This window comes from Tinamus guttatus, unplaced genomic scaffold (assembly GCF_059628265.1).
Source record: "Tinamus guttatus ecotype Peru unplaced genomic scaffold, ASM5962826v1 Tinamus_guttatus_pri_ptg000246l, whole genome shotgun sequence".
Taxonomy (NCBI): domain Eukaryota; kingdom Metazoa; phylum Chordata; class Aves; order Tinamiformes; family Tinamidae; genus Tinamus; species Tinamus guttatus.
In genome coordinates this window covers 722,330-746,799 of record NW_028288780.1, presented here as the reverse complement: position 1 = coordinate 746,799, position 24,470 = coordinate 722,330, and the positions used below count along the sequence as shown (strand labels likewise).

Genomic DNA, 24,470 nt, shown 5'->3' with positions numbered 1-24,470 from the left:
ATTTTATGAATAAATTTTTGACCTTCCTCATATAAATAATAGCAGAGGTTTTTTTTTTACTGTAATGATTTATGATCAATATGTATGTTGATAACAGTTTTATCCTGTTGTTTGCTGTTATAAAAAGAGGGTAAACATATTCAAAGTCTTAATAATAGACAAATTTTACATTCCTTTAAAGTCCCTTTTTAAAATGCACCGGAAAGTTCGCGTTTTCTAATTTCACCTTGAAGTTTATGACTTGTTATAAGGTACAACATAAAGCATTTTTACACTTAACATTGATTCTGATGTGTTTGCATATTTAATTCATAAAATGTTATTCTGATTCCCTCTATATATGCTAAGCTCAGCAAAATGCAGTGTTACTAATTAGAAAGCTGAGTTTTATCGGGTATATGGTTGGTGTGTGAAGTAACTTATATTGCTGCTTAAGCTTACTTTTAATAAACCTTAGCTAGGAAGATTGTTTAAATTTCAAAGAAAAGATAATAAATAAAATGAGGGCATAGAATATTAATGTGAACTGTGCCTTTATATTTTTTTTTAGTATTCGAAGCTAAATAGTGGTGGTCTGTTAACAATCTAGGGCTATTTGGCAAGTCTTTAAACTTGCTCAACAATCAAAACATAAAAGGACAATGGAAACTTTTTACAATAAAAGAAAAAGGAGTTGAGTACAAAACCAAACAAATTATTCTCTGCTTTTCCTTGCTGAGGAGGTGAACTTTATAGGAAGGGCAGCAAGCCCTGAGTTAGGGTTGCCTTTTCCTGTCTTTGTTATAAATTGTATCTGTCTGTGAAGAATCTTCTCTAGTTACTTGGTACTTGAGGGTTGCGGGGGAGGTTTGCATGCGTATGTGGAATGGAGCTGAGAAAGACGTATAGGGGAGAGCTGCCTTCTAATTTTACTGTTTTTTTTTTTCATTGAGAAAATGGTAATTCTTCACATTCATTAACCTTGCTTACTAAATTTACAGATGACTGGACTTCCTAAGGTCCCAGCTGTATAAATAGAAAATTAACTAAACAGCTGTTTTCTTCAACATTTCTATTTGCTGTATGAAACTCTTCTTCTCCGATTTTTGGAAGATGTATGCACCACTGAGGTTCAGTATAATCATTCAAAATAAGCTTTAGTTAAGATTTACTTGGGGAAGACATTTGGCAAAGGAATGGACTTAATCCAAAGTGTAACGCTTGATTCTTTCCTGAGAGTCTGAATATATCCTGCAGCATTTTTATGTGCACCAAAAATATGGGGCCAAATAGTGTCAGGAGGAGAGCTTGGTGCCCTTCAAGTGTGCTCCTCTCTCTATACGGCCAATGCTGATTAGAGGGAAGGGGACCGTGACCAAGGTCTTCTACGGTTTCTCCGTCCATTTAAAGCAGAAGCAGGAGTCATTTACAGCCTCTTAGCAGCGGAGCAGAAGGAGAGTGAGCAACTTCCACCTCTTTCCCCTTCTGCTTTCCCTCCAGTCCCTTTTCGCTGTCGTCTGGTCCTCTGCTTGGGAAACAGGTTGTTTGGTGGCCTTCATTAGCTGTAATGAGCTTTGTGCATTGTCACTGTCTCTCAGATTCACCTGAACTATTTGTGGCTTGACATCCCATTGTAATATTGAAAATTTAGTAGTCAAGTAATCCTGAGTTTCATCTTGACTGACTACAAACTATCAAGGAGGAATTCTTCCCCTTTTAATCTAGTGTTGACTGTCCCTTGCGAGTAAGAATGGGCAGAATCTTTGGCTGACCTTGAGAGATGATCAGATGGTGAGCATCTGTATGAATATTCTCCATGAACATTCCATACTGTAGAAAATGGTGTTCTTGCAGCACAGAACATTTTACATCCTTTACCCCTGCTAATACATGTATTAGTCTGTTTTCTTGGTGTTGGATTCCTGGTAGAGTTGTGTTGTCCCTGTGTTCAGTTCTGTCAAGGCTGTGGGCCTGTTTCAGGCACTGAGGGGTGCAGTGCAGGTCTGTGCCGTTAGACACAGTGAATGTTGTGTGTTGTGAATAAAGGCTCATTGACAATATGTACACCGTTGAGAACGAATCTAGGCCCCATGTGTTAGTCTTGTTTAATAAATAGTAGAAAGAAGTAATAGGGGTGTTCCTTGATGTTTGTTACACTTTGAATATCTCCCTAGAGGTTTTTTGTTATTCCTGACACTCATTTATCATTTTTCTTTCTATCTGTTATGCATTTAGGGGCCTCGTTGATTTTCCTTTGTTCTAAGGGAGGTATTTGTCAGTTTTGTGTGTTCTCTAGCAGTTAGGTGTAGCTGGAGATGAACGTGTGGAGAAATGTTAAATTACCTGTAATGAATATCCTTCAAATAAGGTATTTAAAAGTTTTACCCTCAGTTAGTCTTGTTACTGGAGACTATTTTTAATTTTTAACTTTACTGTTAAAATTGATGGCTAGAGGCTGAGTTGCTACTTATTTGTCTTTTTTTTTTTTCTTTCTTGTTTATTAGAAAAACAATAAACTCCTACCAGTGATGCTTTGTAGTGCCCTCCTGTGGGAATTCTACAAACGTCATTGCATGTTTATTTTGAGACGGACCATGAGTTTATTGTTGGGTGCACACATATTGGTATGTAGCTTGAGTCTTACCTTCAAGATCCATTCTTTTCTATCTAATAATCAAATTTTGTGTGAGAGGTCAAGAAATTGTCAAAATGAAAGCAAGGGGCCTAATGGTACTCATTTTGCCCATAATAAAGGTTTCCTGTTTGTCTCTTTCTGCTACACTTGCCATGTGACTTTCAGAGTTACTTCTGAAATGTAAAAATAATTCCCTTTTCTTGGGAACCTTGGCAGAGCCCAGCGCAATAGCAGAAGTGCGAGACGGGGTTTCAGGCTTATCTCCCTGCTTCCTGACTGCTGCTGGTTTGACTCCAGTTCCTACCGTTGCTATTCAGACTTTTTTATTGTAGTATATTTAATAAGCTCTTTGTTCTGATTGACCTCCTCTATTAAATGGGTAAATAATAAAAGGAAAAGGTTGCATAATCAAATTATTAGAAGCAATTGGTCAGTCCAAGCATTCCTGGAATTATGTAATGAGTGCAAAATACAGGGCTTTGCTAACAGAGTCATAAAGCCCAAGTCTTTAATACTGACAACAAAAACGCATTGCTATTTTGGCAGATTTTCTGTGAATTTAAATTACAAATTATTGTGTATAATCAAAATCAGAGCAACTGGGAAAAAACATGCAGCACAGTTAGACTTTATTAATTTCAGATACAAGTGACAGATAATAGACAAGCTTTAGAAGTCTGACAGACTAGGGGAATCTTAATATTTTACAAGCGAAAGATAAAATGAGAACTTGGATTATTTTTTTTCTTTCAGAGTAGAGGGAACATTACAGAAACTAATAAGCAGGAAACAGTATGGACTAGAATACTCTGGCAAGGGAGCTTATTGAGGAAATAGGAAAGTACAGACTGTGCGTTAGACAACGGCCACTAAGGCATGGCATAGTAAATGGGAGAGGGTGGGTTGCTCTGGGAACTGGGAATTAGGCACTATAAATTTTCACTGCTTGTTTGCTGTTTTGAATATAGTTACTGCTTTGCAGACTAACGTGAAAAGATCTCATTCTGCCTTGCAGTGAGTAAATACCAATTACAAAGGCAACCCGCTTTCTCTCTTAGCGCTTGTCTGTTAATGTACTACCAAATTCAAAAATAAAAGTAATTGTTTAATCAGATAGGTGTACGTAACTCCAGCTTGTACAGAAAAAGACAATTAGATTTTTTTCATAATTTTCCCTTTCCTCTTTCTACCTAATATGATTGGGGTAGAAAGGGTGGAGTGTAAAGAAAAGGCAGCATGACTGTTAACAAGCAAAACTGCAACTGGCTGAAATTTGTGTGAGTTTGTGTTACCTAGAGGTTTCTGCGTGTCGCGTCCAGCAGAATCCACGTGGTGGGGGAACAAGTGCGGGTGCCCATGCGCGGTGTGCTCGGCGCGCGCGACGCAGCCGCGGCGAGCCCTGGCGCAGGGAGCGTTTCGGCTGCTCTTGACCTGCCCGTCACACTGGCTCTAGCAGCTCCCGGGATAGACCCATTTTATTCTTGAGCTACCTAGAGACTATTAATTTTATGGAATTTTATGTTTGAGGAATATTGACCTCTCCTCACCAATGATATCTTGAATGTGAAAATTAAGGACATTTTGGAGAAGGAAACTTTAGGACAAACACATAGCGTGGCCCATAAGAAGGCTATAATGTCTGTGCTTCACTTACTGCTGGCAGCAATGGTGTGTATGCTAGGGAGAGCAGAAGGTGCTATGTTAGTTCATCTTACAGTTCATTCCTGAATAAGGCTTCTTATTCAGAACATATTTACTAATTTTGCTTTCTGTTTTCAGCAGTAAATTAAGAGCCTATTTAATTTTCAATATTAAGGGAAAGATTGCTGCTGTATTTCTGCAATATAACAGAAATTATATTTGTTAATATACTTTGAGCACATTTAAATTCTAATCACACAGACGAAGGAAATTTCAAGTAATGGCAAGTAAATTAAAATTACACAACAGTAAAGACTTTCATACCTTTGAAAATATTTTAGCACTGGCTTTTTTCCCTTCTCTTTGATTATCTATGATCACAGCAGCAGAATTCTGTTGCTGTTGCCGTAATTTCAAAAGCATAACTGTGTTAACATGAAATATGCATATATAGGTACATTTGCCAACTTGTTTTAATTTTTTCATTTGCTTCCCATCTCCTGTCCTGGGAGGGGCTGCTGATCAGTATACCGACTGAAGGAAAATGCAGATTTGCTGCAGGAGAAAACAGAGACACGCAGGCAGCTTCTGCAGCATAAGTAAGCTTTCTGGCTGCTTTTAGAGTGAAGAATATTAAATTTCCACCATGTTAAAATCTGCCTCGTGGACCTCTGGGATTCCTTGGCACACTGGCCGTGCCACTCGGTGGCCGCAGACTCGCCACCGTCCCACAAGCAGCCCCTGGCAGTGTTTGCGTGGCCAGGCTTGCTAGCCCTGCGCCGCGGGGCGTTCCTCCGTGCGGGCCTCTCGAGCTGCACATCTCCACACCTCTCCTGTCAGCTGGGGCCTGGCTTTGGGAGAGGAGCGTCTTGCCAACGGGACACTTTGTGGCTATGGAAGGGAGGAGGGGACTGTCTGAGGAATCATTTGCCTTCCTTTCTCAGGCTCAAGGCTCTCCTGCCATGAGGCTTTCCACCTCTTTAGCAGCTCCTGCTTATTGTAAAACTGAGATGGGGGAACTAAGCGCCACTGTGAGCAAAAATAGAATTCCCTGATTTATTTGTTTATTGCTGCATTTAACCTCTTCTTTTGATCATAAGCACAGCAAGAGAAAGGAGATGTGCTTTAACAACTTGTCAGGTATTAAGTAGTGTGAATTTTTAGCCAGAAATCATTTGTCAGTCAGAAGTAAACAATAAGGCCACATATATTTAATTTTTAACACATTTTGAGTTATGCTGTTCTTTTAATTGCATTAATCAGGCAGGCTCCAACATTGCAAGCCTAGGGCTAGAAGTGCAATTTCAGTGCTTTGTAATAAATTTGCCAAACTTTGCAAATAGATGAAATGGCTTAATATTAAACATTTGCTTGATTTAAATTTTACTAACCTATGCACTTTATAATTCATATTTTTTCAGTGCAGCCTACTGCCACAGCAGGATAATGATAGTAGTAAGTGTAGTAGTAAGCATTCCTTTTGCACACAGGTTTTGTTTATAAAACTAGACAAATAACAAGACCAGGAATATCAAGGGAATGCTAAAGATCCATGGAGCATTTAACTTGAAGGTCGTAGGTTCAAGCACACATCATTAAGGATAAAGTTAACATCCGACTGCTGCTTCCTAACATATGTGAAATGAGGCTGTGGTGTCAACTGAGAAAAGGAAAAAGGTACAAGCAGCCTAATTACAGGAAAAGGGGTAGGACTAGTGCAGAGGTCTGTAAAGGAGGAGCAATTGGGAAGCATCCGATCTACCAGGCTCCCCTCTGCCCCTGCTTGCAGTCCTGAGGGCCGTATTCATTCTTCAGCCTGGAAGTGGTAAAAAGGTTGTAGCTGCCCTGCTTGGTCTCACTCCATTTCATGGAGTTGAGCTTGGTTAAAACTAAGTCGAGATGGATCCAAGGAAAAGTCAGGTGTTGTAGGAAATGGTTTGATGACCAGCAAACCCAGTTTGTTGCTACTAGGTACTACGCAACAGGTTCATTGCAAGATGTAAAACTGATATCCTGACCTTGTTGTTGCCTCAGGTGGATAAATGGCAGCATAAAGATGCGAGCAGCGATGTGTCCTGCCCGCTTGCAAGGGAGTGATTACAGCCTGCCAGGGTCGGGCACCAGCAGATGGACTTGGATGAGGTGCTCTCTTTTGATCAGTTGTGCAGTGTTACTCTTGTTACCTCTGGAGAGGTAGTTGCCTTTCAGGGATGTGATCCCTTTCTGTGAGACCTGTAAGAAGATTAGTCATGTTTGGAGGAAAGAGCATGTGTACCGTGGCAGTGATTTTTGTTAGCCATTTCACGTGTAGTTGTCAAAATATAGTAAGTTGCCTTTGTCTATTAAGGTAAAAAGGGTCTTGTTTTTCCTTTTTGTTGTATGAACAAATGAGATTTGAAAGGTTTTGTTCCACAGCTGTGTCTTTCTTCCTATGTTTTGATGTTTTTGTTTTGAAATACGCATCGAGATTGGACCCATGTGTCTGTGGTCAACCTGCATGGATTTTAGTGAAATAAGGACTTCAGCTGTTACAAAAGAGCCCTTGCCCTTTCCAAAGTGGTTTTGCTTACTAGAATCTATGAAGGCAAGCAAAAGTGTAATATAAGCAGTTCTATATTAATAAGCTCTCTTAAAAATGTTTTGCTAGTAAGAAGGGAAATAGGATGAGAGAGTTGAGAGAGAGGTAAAAGAGTTTGTGGATAAAATATGAAAATAAACAACACTGGTTTGATTTGCTTTGTTCCTGGCATCCTTTAGCCCTTGTGACTTGCATACTTCAAGCGTCTATACCCTTGAAGAGGTTTTTGTCACAAGTTCTGTATAGTTTTAGTATATGTATACATTGAAAATGTTTGCTCATAATTAATATTTAAAGTGGGATTTTCTTTTTATTCTCAACAGTCGTCAAGAGCAAAAAGCAGTTTTTGAAGAACTCTTAGTTGTCTGAGCAACTGAATTAGTTAGATTTAGCAATAGATGATTTATGGGTGATTTCACTGAATTGTAGTGGGTAAATGCCACTGAAAGAATTTCATGAATGAAATTGTGTTATACTTGTAACAAAGTACATGATGTTCAATGAAAGGAACTCTGGAATTTTTCTGATTTTTTTGTGTAATAACCTTAGTCCATGTTTGTTTTTACTAAGAAAATAAAGTTCAAGAGTACTTCCTTGAAGGGACTAGATGCCTTTTGGATCTAATACAACAGCAACTTTATTTATAGAGAAAGTATTTCAAACTCTAGTTATTCACACATTAGCAAAGAGAATGTTTGTCTTTTCATAAAAGACTCCATCCAAATTCCCCCATCACAACTTTTTTTTTGGCAGTGAATGTTGAAGGAAAGGGGCCAGAGGTCAAAATTAGGATATTTTTACAGTAGTCTAGAGGGAAAGTTGCATAGTATGTGTCACTGTTCTCTCTGAATCAAGTAACTGGAATTGGTCCCTCACTTCGCACCATGAATTCTTCACCTCCGTATTTTAATGCATTTTTTGACATAAACATCAAATTAAGTTTTAAAATTGTTCTCATTTCTATAAGAAAACAGCATATGACGAGGTAAATTCAAAGAAATACGTCAGTCACAAGTTATGGCAACCTGCAGTATTTGGTTGGAGGATTTTTCAGGGTCTGAAAGAAAAAGAAAACATATGGATCCAACAAAACTTTTATGTTTCAAAATATTAGTGCATCAGCTTTATTGGAAAAAGCTGAAATTGTTCAAATGACCTCAGGAAAACAGTTTGGACTACAATTCCCGGAATGCTCATGAGCCTGATATGTCTATGCGGTCTTAAAAAGTCATAATCCATCATTCTGCTGCTGGATCGATGGATTATGACTTTCTGATGTCAGATTTGTGAATTAAGGCTTTTCTGAGTACAGCCTGCTATCCAATTATTGCCCCTATTCATATGTTATAAATCATTACTCCTTCACCAAGTAGTCAGCAGTTTCTATTTCCTAACATTTCAAAGCTGCTTTTTTGCATTCCCATTGAGCAATCAGAAATGGAGAGTGCTGACCTGAAACACAGAGCTTCTATCACAGCAAATTGTTGAGGGAACAACGTTTGTTTATATTTCTTGAAGTTGTTAGAGTCTCTGTTGAAATAAAGGGAATTAGATTAGATTGAAGCAAATCTCATCTCCTTCCTGCACAAACAAGCAATATAATAAATTAGTACAAAAGTTGTTGGCATATATTGACTCTATTTTTAAGTGCTCACGCCTGAGTTTCTCCCAAAGTGTTGCTTTTTTTTTTTTTTTTTCCTAATAAGGTGATTTTTTAAAATATAAAATAGGTGGCTTCTAATTTAAAGCTGAAATTTGCTGATATGCTGTCCTAAGTGACTGTGTCTATTAGTGGCTGTTAAACAGATGTTCCCTTAAATAAATTATTTATAGAGTAATAAGCGTACTCCTAATGCAGTGAAATATGTGGTATAGGTACAAAATGCTTTACTGTAACCAGTTTAGGTGTGTCAAATCAAAAGGCATCCTAAAAAACAACTTTATTAAAAGCTACTTAGTAAAAGAAGAGGCAGTTTAGGTCCAGAGAAGTCATGAAAGGAGATGTAATCATGCCATGCTGGGCAGTGATCTCAGAAGATTTCTGAAGCTAATGGAATGTAGATCTAGTCCATATGTAGAGGGGAAAAATCGCTAGTATGATTTTGTTGAGTCATTGTTCTGTATTGATGATGCTTCATTAGGATGTGACTTTTACAGTAGATGGCCATGCAGGAGGTATGTCCGGCTGGTGCACGGCGAGCGGCGCGGCTGCCGGGTGCGCGGTGATGCCGTGGGTAGCCAGGGCGGCGGGCACAGGCTTCAGTGAGCCTGGGGCTGGGGTCCTGGTGGGAGCTGGCACGGCACTGCCTCCTGCCTCCCGCCTCCCGTCCCATCCACGGGCATTCCCAACCCTTGTCACGAGGACCCTTCCACAGCATTTTTCTGAAGAATGATTTACCTATCTTGAGTTCCCCGTGCTGCTGTTCAGTGTGGTCTGCAGGTCAAGTGCGTTATCTGCACCTGCACGAGAAAGTGTGATATTTTGTGTGTCTTGTCACGGAGCAGCTGGGGTGACACTTAATGTGCTGGAGCTGAATCCTTCTTAGAGGAAGCTGGCCTTCTCTTGCCACTTTCATCTCGTGAACCCCATGTTATTTCCAGAGCCCTGAGCACCAGTGTTTCCTGTGGCCCCTTTTGCTTTGGGGAATTTTGACCACTTGCACCAAGTCTTCCAGGGCGCAGCAGAGCGTTAGGAAAACTCCCGGTGTGCTGGGAGAGCGCGGCGGCCGCGCTGCGTGCCCGGAGGGGCCAGCACCGATACCTGCTGTCACTGTTCCCGCTGCTTGGTTCCCCTGCGTTTGCAAAGCGTTGCAGCTTTAGAGGCAAGTTCTGCTGAGAGGAGGCCTGGCCCAGCTCTTCTGCCCCCTGCAAACGTAGCTTCCAGCCCGTTCCCGAATTTCCTGCGAAATGCAGTTGCCCACTAGATGGAGACATACTATTTTATACATTAGAGGAGATGCAGATGGTAATCAAATCCACCAGCTGCTGCCTGCTTTTTCTGGGCACCTTGCCAGTTTCCTGGCAGTATGTTGACTGGGAAGCAGACAGTGACACACTTTGATCGAAATGCTTGTATGATGATTTTTTTGTTGTAATATTATTGTTTTTTAAAAAATGATAAAAGAGATCAAGATGTGTATCTTGATCAAAGGGTAGTGCTGTCTGCTTCCCCATCAGCAAGTTCTAATTTATAGAAATCAGCTTGCATGGAAAGCAATCAGCAAAGGTTTGAGGTCTTTCTTGTTCTACTCACTGCCAGGAGATGCTGACAAGTGAGAAAATTAAAATCAGAGAAGGTGGGGAGAGAAGTAGTAAAACACTGGTTGAAATATAATTATTTAAATTTCACGTTTTTAATAATTTTAGGGCTGTAAGAAATCAGGTTAAAATGTTCAAATTAGCTGTTGTGTGCTCTAAGGAGCTTAGGATCTTCCTCTGATGGAGGATGTTTCTTTGGGGCTAATTTACAATGGAGACACAAATATATGTGTAACGTTAATTGTCGTCAAGGAGAAATAACCTGTCTGTGCTTTGGGGGCCAAGTTTCTCAACAGTCACTATTTCTTCCACATGGAGCTGCACATCCAGTATGATTTACTAGAGTGTGTAAATGATACAGTGAACACTTGCAAAGAACTTGTAACAGGCAGTGCTATGAATATCAAGACAACACGTGCAGAGTTAGAGGGCTCCTGCTCGGAAATTACCCACTGTATTCAATATGTAAAGTCTTTTTCCTTTTTAGCTCTGGGTTTCAATTCTTTCTTTAAAAACTCCGAGTTAAAGGAAGAAAAATATGTTTAAATACCTAAACTTAAATAACAATTACAGATATATATGTATATTGAGACTGTGTCAATTGGTGCGTGGAAATATAATTGACCAGCACAAAACGCAAACCCGGGGCCAGTGGTTAGAGTTGCTTCACATTTTACTGAACATTACATCAAAATAATCATATGATAGGAGAGACATGGGATGCACAATATTTTGTCTAAATTGACAATTTGTCTAACTTGTCTGCATTGATACAAGAGGAAAACAGGCTGGTGTAGGTAAGGAAGTGAAAGGGGCCCATCTCCCAAGGTTTTCCTAATTCTCCTACGTTTCTTCGATATGATTGCTGAGTTATGAGTCTACTGGGGCCGTGGGTTAAAAGCTGCCTGTGGTCAGAGGTGACATCACTTCGGGCCACCGTGGATGTTCAGCCGCTTCAGGCAGCCGGGGCTGCTTGGCAGCCGGGCCCGAGCAGGAATTTGGGACTAGAATAACTCGTGTCACGTCGCGGGCCAGCACCGAACTCTGCTACCAGCGTGTAAAGATGGGTGTGCTGAGCCTCGCTGCCTCTCCCCCGAGCGCGAGGCCATCGGCTCTGGGGTGGCTGCAGCCCATCTCTCCCGTCTCTCTGCCTCTTCTTTTTCCTGTCAGAAGGTGACCATCACAGACATGTTGTCCTTATCCTGTGAGGCAAACTGTGTTCCGACTGCCCTTGTATTCGTCACCTATTCTTGCAGGAGAGTTTCTTAAAAACACAAAGCACAAGGAGAGGACAGGCTCTAGGCTGCAATTTAATCCTTCATATCCCCTTACGAGGCCTTTAAAAAACTATCGTATTGCTTTTTCAAAGCCGTGCTAGTGTCTGAAGAAATGAAATCTGAAACTCCTTTACTGTGTAAAACACAGTAATAAAATATACTGCTAGATCAAAAAGTAATTGACATATGTGGAGATATATAATTGAAATAATCTGAATGTTGTCTGCGAATAAGTTTGCAGATAACAAAGACTTTGACTAATATTTGCTTAGAAATCCAAAGAGGTCAACAAATAGTGTTGAAAAACATTTAAATACCTTGATCGGGGTATATAGCTAGCCTAAGATTTTAGCTTGAATTTAGTATCAATTCAAAGTTTTACGTCTGTGCTACCACAGCCACTTGGTGTTAAATTTCTACTTGGCTGTGGAAACTGTGTTAAAGTAAATGTCAGGTTGTTGTTGTTGCTTTTGGGGTTGTTTGTGGTAGTTTTCTGAAAAAATAAGTCAGAGTTTATAAGGGATAAGGAGTTAAGTGAGTGCTATAATATTTTTTCTTCAGAGAAAAAAACATGCAGTAAAAATGATTGTTTTTCCTCATTCTTTGTTAAAACAAATTCTGAAATGTCCACATATGATTACATGATTTGTCATGAGTTTCACAACAAGGCTTTGCAATCCGACCGGATTTGCATGCCTTTTCACCAGAAACCTTTTCATGCCCAAACAGAAATGGAAGTGACTCTTCATCTCAGAAAGCTTCCAAGTCGAAGTGGGAGGAAACATTCCGTAAGCAGATATTACCTTCCCAAAAACAAGCTCACATCATTCAAGGTGTGGCTGGCTTTGGCAGTTAACCAAGAGGAAGTTTACTAGATTACAAATCACCCACCAAGCCAAGCTATGCTCAAACAAAGCTTTGTTTAACTCTGGTGTTGAGCAGGCTAAGCCTGACCCTCTCCACAACGACATTTTTATTTAACATGAATGGCAGCGTTATAAGATATAGTTAAAAATAACCCCAACTTTCAAGTTGAGATCTGCATAAATAGATTTATGAACATGTCCCATAATAAGGAGAGCCTGTTTACAATGAACTATGAAATTTAATTTAAGTGTGATATGAGGAAGTGGTGATTTCTTTTGAATGAAAAACTCTGATTGGAGTGCTTCAGTTTCAAGTTATGTGGAAGCATAATTCCAAAGAAGTACCGAAACCTTAATGAGTTATATATTTTCTTGTGTGTGTACTGATCAAATATTGCATGCTAAAATAGACTAGTTTCACACAGAGAGGTGACTGAAAACTATAACTCTGAAATCTGAGAGAAAAATTGGCTTACTTCTGCGTTCCCAAATTGGAAAACGTATGTTAATAACTTAATTTTGATGATAAAAACATGAAAAATAGGTCCCTAAAACAGTGTCTAGTCAATTTTCTGATAAAGTAAATTTGTTTTCCCATTTGTGATTAAAATGACCTACAGTAAGATTTTTTTTGAACTAGGTGTTAATTAAAAATATGGAAATGGATTTAAAAAAACCATTGCAGTTCACGGTGGAAGAATTACCATAACTGATTTGTTCCCACAACTATGCCTGTTTTGAGATGTTTTTAAGATGTCTGGTTGTTTTTCTGCATGTTTGTTTCCAAAGCAAAATGTGATTCCAATAAAAACTGTAATTGAATTTACAGTCCACAGAACAAATTGTTGTTTTAACGGAAACTTGCACACTCAGACAAGGACTTCATGTTTTAGCTCTAATAACAAAGAATACAAGCTCACCACTTTTATGTGGCTGTATATCTTGAGAAGCTTTCTAATGTAGCATATTTTTAACAAATCTATATTGAGGTTTTAAATTATTTGAACATTCCTTTGTATTGTTAGCTGAGAATCAATATTGTTTAGGTTTTGCCTTTTTTTTTTTTTTTTTGCGGTCTTTTAAATGCTAGAGTAGGTTTTTTTGTGCCATCAGCTAAGGGTGAATCAATACAGACAGGCGTGTTGAGGTCTGGTGAACCTGCTGACTGAGGGGAGGTTGGGGAGAGCTTGTCACGTAGTGGTCTGGGAATGTATGGACTAGGGGGGAGCTTGTCCATGAGGGCTTGTTCATGGTCGTTCCTGCATGGAGAAAACTTTTCAGAGGAACTGCAGAAGAAAAGGTGGTACCAGAAAAGTGTGTGTGATGGGCCAGGCAGTGGATAAGGGTGGTAGGTGGAACCTCCATCCAGCCTGAGGTGCTGGCTACATATTAGCTGCAACAAACTCTGCTTCTGCCATCAGGTTTTCTTGGCAGGAGCTAATCAATTCCGGTCACTTCTACATGAAGTTGAACCCTTCTTGGTTCAAAAATTTATTTTGAAACTTCTTCATAGTTGTGGGGAAACCTCTTTGTGCCTTTCTTTCACACACATGGTCCTCAGGTGGAGCCTGACAGCTGGGCTTGCCCACCAAGTGGAGCCCCAGGGGGTAACATGCACTCCCCAGACACACTGGGAATGTAGGTGCTCTCACCTGCAGCGATGTAACCAGTTTGTAAATGGAGTGAGATATGCCAGAGAGAGGCGTATATGCCAGAGAGGGACTTGTTTATATGAGCATTTTTGGCAGTCTTAGGGCTGGCCTAAAGCACTACAGAACAGTAATAGCTGTGACAGTAATAGGTGGTTAATGTGGGAAAGATCTTTCTTTTTTCTTTTCTGTTTTTTTTTTTTTTAGGTTTTAAATCTTTGTTCAACATAGCTACATATGCAGAATGGAAGCTGGCTTCTGCTCCCTTGTTTGATGGGTGCTCTTGGACTGGAAAGGAAGGGTTGGCACTTTGAAGAGTGCTGCCATACAGGAGTTGCACTTTTAGGTACTAAAAAAAATCCCTCACGCCTCCTCAAAACCTGTTTGCACCTTTTAAAAATGGTATTGTTTACTCCAAGCATCTTAAGTGGTGAGTCAGATCCCAAGTTATCATGAGGCTTGCTTAAAAATAATAGTAGTTTGGTTCCTTTTGCTTGCTCTCTCTTTTTTGAGTTTTATTTTAAGATTTATTTTCTTTTTTTTTTTCCTCTGCTACCATGAGAGCTAAATACTAACTTTATTTTTGAAATGAAAGCTGAGATTCTCTTGTATTCCCATAACTCTAGGAAGTTGGCAGTGCTGAACGCAATGTGAATCCAGAGTGACCATTCCAAGGTGAATCATTCACTGATGTGTCCTCGGCATGAGAGCCAACTGGGGATTTTTTTTTTGTATGTCTTCTACTTTCCCGTTCTTAGTAATCTGAGAATTGGCAGTATTACTCGGAAGCTTAGTAAAAGCAGAAATAGACAAGTGCAGCTCAGTAAAATCAGAGTTTTTTCCTGGGGTATTCAGATATTTTTACCCAATCTCTGTGTTTTAAGGGCATCCTGCACTATGAGGTCTCCGGAGAGGAATGCTCTGGCTGTGTTTCACAGCAGCACCCTTTTCTACTCAGTCAAGCATTAGAGTAGCAAGAAAATCCTCGTTGTTGCCTCATACAGTTACGGAAGCAGTAAGAGGATATGCAAAAGCTTAAACTCAGAGTAAAAATATTTATAACTGTGACAGTGTGTTTCCTTACTATAATTTATGGGCAAAATGTAGGAAAGGAGGAACACAAGCTATAAATAATATGCCATATGTAAACATAATGGCGGCAGCAAATTCTTTTTATTTAGAAATTAATATTGATGTTCATTAATATAAATTACCACATTTCAGATGACTCTGATGTCCTTGAGGCCAGATGTCACTGACTGATTTACAGCTTCCTGGGGGGAGGAGTAGATCCTGTTTTGTCGATAGAGTTGCGGCACCAAATTGCTTCAGAATAGCTATTTTGGATTAGATTAATTACTAATGTATTGTCAGCAAACTTGTGTCACAGCTCTAGGTGCTTTTCCTTCTTGTTCAGTTCAAAATTATGGAAAATTCTCTTTAAAACGGATTAACTTGAATTTGGAAATGGAGGAAAAAGAGCGTAAAGTATAACAACTTAGTGGCTTTTTGTCTCGTTTAAGGAATAGCGGTTTGCAATATCCTGCCCAGGAACATGAACGCAGAATTTCCATGTAAATCATTGGCAACTAAGGAATATACTTGAGAGGCCAAGCTTAGTCCCTCATTGGTCTTAATTCTACTTTAAATATTAATACAAATGTGTACAGTCAAAGAGGTTCAGGAGCAAACTCTGCTATCTTAGTCACACTGCGCAGATCATGTATCTGCAGGGAGTTTTTGAGTGCCCCTCAATATCCTGCAGTCCTTTGGCCCTTGCACGTAACTTGCTGGTGAATAGGACAGCAAATGCGTGTGAGGAGGTGTCAGCAGCTCCCAGATCCCCCCGTCCTCCCCTGCATCCTCCCGCCTGTGCTGGGAGGTGACACCACGGCGGGTGCGTCACAACGGGACAGCGCGTCTCTGTCTGTTGGGCAAGGAATTAGCTCGAGTTCTGCCGTAGGAAGCGCAGGCACCTGGCAAGCCGTGTCGTGAAGATGCCTTCTCTGCAAGCAACTGGAATGGGGGTTTGGGAGCGTGTGGCTGAGTCTGCCCAGCGTGGAGGGCAAAATCACGTAAAGCTGCTATTCCACGTTTTGGTTCATAAGAAATCCCAGCTAGGTGTAAGGTAGGTCTGTGCACAGCTCTGCTAAAATTAAGTCACGCAGCACACAATTAGCAACTATGCAGATGATATAAATGTAGAGAATAAAACACAAAAAAATCATTTTTAAAAAATGTCTGTCATTCATATAAAGCCAAATTGATATTCCCCTGAAGGCTATGGAAAGTTTGAAAGATGTTAGCAGTGATCCATGCTGAACTCAGCATTTTTTCCAATCTTTATAAATAATTATTTTCCCATCTTTCCTAAGCTACAGAGCTCTCATTAGCAAATGGTTCTATGATATAAACAGCTTTGTAGCAAACAAGCGCCACAATCCCCCTCACTCTTGTGTCTCTTCTCATTGAAGAAATAAGCAAGCATAAACTTTAAATTCTAATTTTCTTTCAGTATATTAGTAAATCCAAACTGACCTTGACCTTAGCTTTGTTAATATCCAAACTCTGACATTTATTCCCTGAGTAGATTGCTTTCTTCATGCTACATACATAAATACTGCAGAGCTTTCTGATGACTTGAATTAGAGTGTAAGTAAATAGCTGGTTTTAATCTACATAATATTTTGAGAGCAGATGTTCTGTGCTATGACTATTAAGATATACCCAGCAGCCATTTGTATAATACTAGAAACCTCTTACATATATTATTAAAAGTAATGCTATCAGCCAGGGCTTGTTTTATGCCACAGAAACTTAAATAATAAAATACAGTGTGGATAAAATCTGCAATAATAGTAACTTAAGCAAAATTAATTTAAGTAACAGATAACATCTGGGGAAAATGTAATGGTATATTGGTAACTTATGCAAAGCTAATTTTATAATAACTACCACATCTGTGGAACTCATTTATTAGAACGCCTTACCAATCTTCTTTCCTGCCATTATTCTGTCTTAGAAATTTTCCTGTATGCTTTTATTGTTTTTGCTCTGCTTATATTTGTAAAAAAGGTTATGTGCTAGCTCTCAGTAATAAGAAAAGCATGCAGATATATGTACAGAATAACATGCCACTTTTTATACTGTATCTGTTCTTATGTAAACTTTTACTGAAAGAATTCTAGGGAAAAAGCGTAGCACATGGCTATAAATTCAGAGCGCCGTTTAAACACCAGCTACAGTCCCCTGCTGTGTCGGTGCCGAGCGTCGATGCGGTCGGAGTGGGAACGCAGAGGTGATGTTGAATGGTGTCTCCTCCCGTGTGAATGCCGGAGCAGTCTCTGGCTTCTGTAACTTGGCCGGCTTCAAGTGGCCTTTGGCCACTTGTGCACCTTGGAATTAGTAAGGAGACGGCATTTAACTCCTGCTGCCTCCAGTGTCCTTCAGAGCATCCCTTTATCTGCAGCTGACGCTGATATGCCCTCTGCCCTTGTGCAGCTCTCCTAGGATTTCTCAGTGTTTGAATCCGCATGGGCCCATTGGGCTACAGTGTGTATGAAAATACTGCCAATTAATTTTTAAGGCATTATCATCTCGCCAAACTGTTTTTCATAGTTATATAATTGATTCAAAAAGTCACTTTGAATAACACATCTTTGTCATAGTGAATAATGCTTAGATAATGACAAATCTTCAGAAATTAAGAAAAGCAGTATGAATTTTTTAATGTAGGTCACTGGAAGCAATTTGCCTTAAATTTACTCTGAATTCAGGAACTTGCAACTTTGTTTTAAGCTAACTGTATAAAATCTACTGAGTCTCCCTCTGTTTTTAAATAGATTTTACTATAGAGCCATTGGTGCTGTTAAACATGAGGTTTTGTTCAAAGGAAATACAAAGACTTAATTGTGTTTTAAAGGAAAGTATTGCATCAGAAGGATTCATTTAAATACATTTGTTGGCTTCAGGCTCTCACCACAATTCATTCGTTCTAATTTTCCCCTGGACTTGTTAAGGACACGACATATAGGAAAGAACAATTCAGAATGGCATTTTTAGGTCACTATATTTTGGCTGTAAACTGTAGTACTGCTCATAAAGTTATTATTACTAAACAAAATACTTCATATTCTACATTGCAGTTTCAGAGACTTTAAAAAAAAACATTTTGGTTGAATGTTGAGCCTATTATGGCTCATTAAAGAGACTAGTTCTGCCGTAATTTAGTTATTTCTTAATGATCCAAGGGTTATTATTAGACACAGAACAGCTGAGTAAAGAATAGCTGCCTTTAAAAGGATGCAGTGAAGCAAAAATATTATTCTAAAACCAAACCTCTGGAAATCTCATCCATGCTACAAAAATGTATTTGATTAGCTATGAATTGATTTTAAAAGTGCAATCTAGATTTTTACAGTTTCATTATTTTTAAAAATTATTTCAGAGTGAATAAATGGAATAATAAATTGGACTCAATAAGGAAAATATTTTGAGTTGATAGGTAGCTAATTAACTCCCATTAATGTCATTTTAAGGAAGCAGAAACTTCGTAGATTTCAGTCTAGTTTGGCAAACATTTTTGAGTGAAAAAATATTTTAAAAATATGAAAAAATATAAAATGAGAGATCAGAAAAAAAAAGAAAATATTTGCTAAATCACACACAACTCAAACTTATTTTAAAAATATTATTAGAATGTTAAGACAACTTGCTTTTATCTAAGGAAGCATGACATTTATTTCCATTTAAGACTTTTTTGTTTCGATGAGTAAACTGAACTTTCTCTCTTTCACCTGTCAGTCTTTTGGCAGTAACAGAATGCTGTAAAATTCTAGTTACAAGTGATGCAGGAAAATACTTTTTGATCTCTTTAAAATCTGTTTTTCTCCTCACTTTAACTGAAAGATTTTTCAGAATTTTTGGATTCAAATAAGCTTGGAGTATTGTTCCCTACTTCTTTTGGCTAGCTCTCATGAGACAGGGAATATTAAAGATAATGTCAGAAATGGAATAAAACTTTTGAAGTGCTTTAGGACTACAAAAGGTATCTTTAACATCATAAAATGTAGTGACCTGGCCTCACTATTTTTGTTCATTTTGCCTTCATTTTTGAAGACATACAGAACCTTAAATACTTTAAAACATTTAATTGTAGCCAAGTAGCTGCAAATAAACTAAATATTAACCTAGCTATGATCTCAGGGGTATGCGAAAACACATGTAACGGGAGCCACTCTGAGTTAATGAAGTTGAGCTACTACATCCAAGCAAAACCATGTTTGTAAAAGCTGACTCAGAGCTAAAACATGTGCCCAGTACTTCGCCTTCACAGAGGTCCCAAACAGGCCATTTTAGCTTTACACATTCCTCCTTCGGAACTGCCTTGTGTCATGTGTTTCAGCACACATGTTTTCTTCCATCCCTAAACAAGCCAGCAAACAACCCTCCCACATGCACACGCTTGGCCCTTCAGAAGACTCAGCATCTTTTTCTCCATTGCTCCCTGGAGCCCTAAAGTGAGGGGCAAAAAAAAAGGTGCTGCATCCAGCTACTCAAGAGGCGCAAAACCCCATTTCCTTGTCAGAGCATTGCTGGAGCAGCAGTTTACAAGGCAACAAAATACCAGTAAAGTTGATGTTTTCACACACACACACTCACACACACAAAAAAAAAAGAAAGAAAAATGGATGCAAATTGATTTAGAAACAAAAATTAGGCGGTTGTTTGATTGTCAATTGAGGCAGTCAATTGATATTAAGTTATATTCATATTTGAAGATATTTCTGTTAGGGCCTCATTTGATGCAGTGTAACAACTTTATCTGACCCTATTTGTAGACTAACACAGTGGTCAGCTGGGCCTTCTACCTCGGAACTGCAGCAGGATCCCTGTTTAGAAGTGACAATTTTGCTTTGTGAAGGTTGCAAGTTACCCAAACACTGTGTTTTCTAAACTGACTTATCTATATGAGTAAGAAGCTGTAATGTTATAAAATTACAAAAACCTTTTGTTCTTTCCAAGTATTACAGAGAGGGCCCCTTGAGATGCTTACTAGAAATTAAAGCTGATCTATAATCATTTTCCCTGTGCTTTCCAGTTCTGAGCACATGGGTAGTAACAAAAAGGTATTGTTTTTGCTGTTTTAAAAGGAAAGGAAATGCGTGACAAAAAATATCTCCAGTAAACCTGTTCACAATAATTAAAAGTAAATTACAAACTTTTTTTTTTTTTAAACCTGCCAGTATGTGGTTGAAGTTGCCCCAGCTGCAGATGGCACTTTCCCCGTTCCGCTGGAAGAAGGTATCCCTTGTGTACCTCGTGTTCCTTCTGATGCCAGCTCCGTGCCAGCAGCTGCAGAGGTGGAACCTAAGGTATGGGTATTTACTCCCTCCCCCCGCCACCTCCCCCCTTTTTTTTTTTAACAGAAACTATTTTACTTTGAATTCCCTATTTCATTTTTTTTCCCACTGGAGCCCAGTTACTAATTACATTATTTTCTCCAGAATACAGCATGTATTCACGTCTAAGCCTGAATGAAGTTGCTGTTATTGTTATTAGAGGAGGACAATTGTGGAGATGGGACCTGCGGGCTTCCCTGCCCCACGGCTTCCCAGCCTCAGCACCAGCCTGGGCCGGGCAGTGCCGAGTGCTGCTGGTGCTGGCTGTCAGAGCAGCTCTCCAAAGCAGGCTCGGTGGGTGGTGGGGGTCCTCATGCTGACACTGTCTGATCTTGCAGAGAGCAGCGACATGTTCAAACCCACCTCGTTCTTGTTGTTGGCTGCTACTAGGAATCTGATCAAGAAAGTGGCCTTGAAGAGCCTTCTCCAGAAGCAGAATCCAAGGCAGATGCTTTGACTGGTTTCACTGTTGAAGATGTGAAGTCTGTAATGGGTGAAATCACAAATGAAATTATTGGCAACCTTGAGGTACTGTCGCCATAAAGTTATTTGCTAGTTCTGTCTCTGGTTAATTACCAAGCTCAGCTTTAATGAATATAAACTGTATTCATGCTAAAGCTGGCAGAAAACACATCCATATGCCGTAAGAATGTGAATTATCCTCTATAAATAACTCCTACTTTAGTCAGCTTACATGTGATAAGATAAAAAATACTCAGTAATATAAACATATATATTCAGCATTACTATGTGTTAAGAAACATGGGCCAAATCCTGCACTCAGTGATATCAGTGATAAAATTCCTTTACAGCAGCAGTTCAAGATCAGCTGCTGCAATGGAGCATATGCAATATGTACTTCATATAAATTGTTAAACACATGTACGTTACACATCCTCCAATCTGTATAAGTAACACCCATGCCAATTCTAGACTCTAGTTTGTTGGATTGTGATTAGAGAAAAGCTGCCTTAATGGGTGGAGTAGGTCAGATTTCGATATGTGGTCTGCAGATTGTAAGGAGTCTGAGTTATTTCTATGGGGTTCATGAGAGGGAAGCAAGAAATTATTATCAGAGGATTTTAAATTTGTTTTAGGGTGATTTGCTTCTCTATAGGGAGGTCTGTAAATTGAAACATTTGGAAAGCCAGCAGAGCAGACCATTGTTATCTTATAAACTGCTCCCTAAAGCATATAAAATTATTGAAAGCAAAACAGAACTCGGTTTCACTGTAAAAATATTATGTGGCCTTAGTTGCAACAACCAAGTGGCATTAGGTATTTAGGACTTCGTGTGTCGTTACAGTTCTTGATATGGCACTTGGATGCTATGGAGTGTACAGCAGTTTATTAAATATAGAATATTATTTGAAAATAGTGTAATATTGATAATTTGCTGTACATATTTACATTATGTATGAATGAGAAATATAAATTGGAATAATGATACTATCAGTAGATCTACCCATTTGATTTCATATTCCCTTTCAACAGCTCTTTTAGAAAGAGGAGAGGGCCTGGCCTATGTGTCTTATTCCTGTCCAAACCTATGGAATGCCTGTATGTTTTAAGAAATTAAATATGTGATTTTCGCTTAACCTTGCATTTCATTAATATCTGTGGTAAAAGATTTTTTCTTGAACAAAAACTTCAGAGATTGAAAAATAATGTTTCTACTTAAGCGACTCTGTTTATATACCTAGAAAATTACTTCCTCCTAATTATTAAAAATCCTCCACCATTTCATCTTTTTTTTTCAACCAGTTTCTCAATTTGTTGACCTTCCAAGTAAGGCTATCTTTAGATTTTTACCTGATACATGATCAAAGTCCTGTAATTATGTTGTTATGTGTGAACTGTGATTTTTACAGTCTGCATTATGTGTCCAGGAGACGTAAAGCAACTTTTGCTCCAGTTGAGTCAAGAATGGTCAAAAATCACAGTGCTGGCACTCAGCAATCAAAGTACCAGCCAGGGTGTGTGTGGCGGCAGCCGATTATCACTAAAGGTAGAATAAGAGACAGATTTAAAGCCTGGAGGAGAAAGGGCAGTGGGGTTGGCTGGCAGCAGATTAGCCTGGGGGATCAGTGTTCCTCAGGAAAGCGACGAAGTAAACATAGGGTATGTGGAAGTAATGAGGTGGGAACACACTTGTTTATACTTAAAAAGCTGACTGGGCATGGTGAAGGGTCAGCAACATCTACAAGGATACAAAGTTGAGATAGAAATTCCAACTTTTTGATACTCATCTGAGCTTCTCAGAACTTTGAAAGCATTTTAGATGTCATTATCAATTGGTATAGTGCAGTATGGGAGCATTAGGGAGTTTTAGGATTGGCAGACCAAAAAGTTCCTAAAACGGCAACTACCTTTACTAGGTCAGATCCATTTGCTTTATCAAAATTATATGGAATTCATTGAGAATGTGGCTGGGAGTTTTGGATCAATGTGTGTGGAGGCTGTCAAGTACCTTTCCAGCTATTTGAACAAAACTTTATAATTCTTGGAAGGGCTGTGCCATCCTGTTCCTTCCAGTTCTTGTGTATTTTTGCAGTGATATATGCTGATGCTGAAAAATGTACAAAATTCACCATTAAAAAATCAATATGTTGGCCTTTGTTCCAGTGATTCCACGTTTCCAAATGCTAGGGAATTACAGATGGTTACACATTGTTACTTCCTGAATTTATAAAAGTATGTCACAACCCTTGTACGTTTCTTACAATTTCTACATTGCAAATTAAACGCAATATTTACAACAATCTGGATTTCCAGAATATGATACGTGTTCATAATTGTAATTAAGAAAGTGAAGGAACATCATGATTTTTTTTTTTTATGGTTCATTTTCAGTAATGCTTTCTAATTCCAGCAGTGTTTCAATAAAATGTATTACACTAGAGAACAAACATCTGCAGCAAAGGAAAACGGTGGCAACGATGAAATCCCAAAGCAATTTTTTCTGATTTGGTGTTTATTGGTAAAGTCTGTCTGAGAATACAGGCAAATTAGCGTATCTCCCAAGACAAGGTTATATGAAAAATGGCTGTCCCAAATCGCGTCCTGTTCGTGGCAGACATACCATTGGCTGGGATTGTGCACAGTAATACGATAAAGTGTTATCACTTAAGTACAGGCTGAAACACCGTTATGTCTGCAAAACAGGAAGGTGTGTAGGATAAAGCCTGTCTTACTCCACTACAGTGTGTCAAAACCACAAAGACAATGTGCAGCCTAAGATAACTCCATCATAACTACTTTCTTCTTTTGATTTTCTTTACAGGCAGAGATAAACAAAAAGTTGCAAATACAAGAAGAAGCTTATACTTCAAGAATAGAAAAATTAAAAAGGCCTATGTAGCCAGATAAGAAAGGTGAGGTTGAATTTTATAGAAACGGGCCACGGGTGGTACACAGAAGACTGGCTCCCTGAATGAAGATAATTATTTTTATACAAAGGAAAGTTCAGTGAACATTTACCTAGAAAGAGTTCATTCCAGTTCCCCAAATTGCTGTGTTCTGAAAGTTGTATTACTTAGGCTTTAAAAGTGTATAAACAGAAGGATATGTAGTTCAAATACGCTATATGTGAGTTTATTTCCAAATAGGAATTTTAATTTCCGAAGAATTCTCTGTAGTTCTATTCTCTTTTCTTCTACTACTTGTAGAATATTTAATAGTTTCTGATTTACACCTAGGATTTTTTTAAAAGAAGTGTTACTAGAAGGAAAATATGGAGAGAGAGAGAGAGAATAGCGTTTTGAGACATTGCAAATATTATAAGAAGGGAATTTAATTAGCATGTAATCATACACATTTTGCTATAGTTATTATATTGTTATTTGTTAATAATTCGTATGTTATTTCTTTTTAAACTGCTTTAATACAAATGTAGTATCTTACACTTCTTTTCATCCGCCATATTAAAATTGCATAAATGGAGAGTCTGCAGTTTTGTAGTTTTCCAGTGGGAATTTTCCCTGAATGTGTATAGCGTTTCATTTGGGAATGCATTTGTTCCTTCTCTGTATGCTAACATTGCTCCATATTTTGTCGTATATTATAGAAATGTTTAAACTCAAAATGAATCTGACCAAGTAAATGGTAAGAGAAGAACTGGCTTAACATTTTTGTTTTGAAACTGTGAATTGTCTTGTTACATAACTCTGCGCCTTAGAGAGCACAT

General features: G+C 38.7%; 1 protein-coding gene across 1 annotated transcript in view; it reads left to right on the top strand.

Annotated features, from left to right (window-relative positions):
• CABCOCO1 (ciliary associated calcium binding coiled-coil 1) overlaps positions 1 to 23,928 on the top strand; it is a 40,491-nt gene extending 16,563 nt beyond the window's left edge. The window contains exons 5-7 of the mRNA XM_088526323.1: positions 20,129 to 20,257; positions 20,675 to 20,812; positions 23,568 to 23,928. Of these exons, the coding sequence (XP_088382449.1) occupies positions 20,129 to 20,257; positions 20,675 to 20,812; positions 23,568 to 23,645 (345 nt within the window). The 3' untranslated portion in view covers positions 23,646 to 23,928. The remainder of the gene's footprint in view (positions 1 to 20,128; positions 20,258 to 20,674; positions 20,813 to 23,567) is intronic.
• Positions 23,929 to 24,470: the final 542 nt, after the last annotated feature.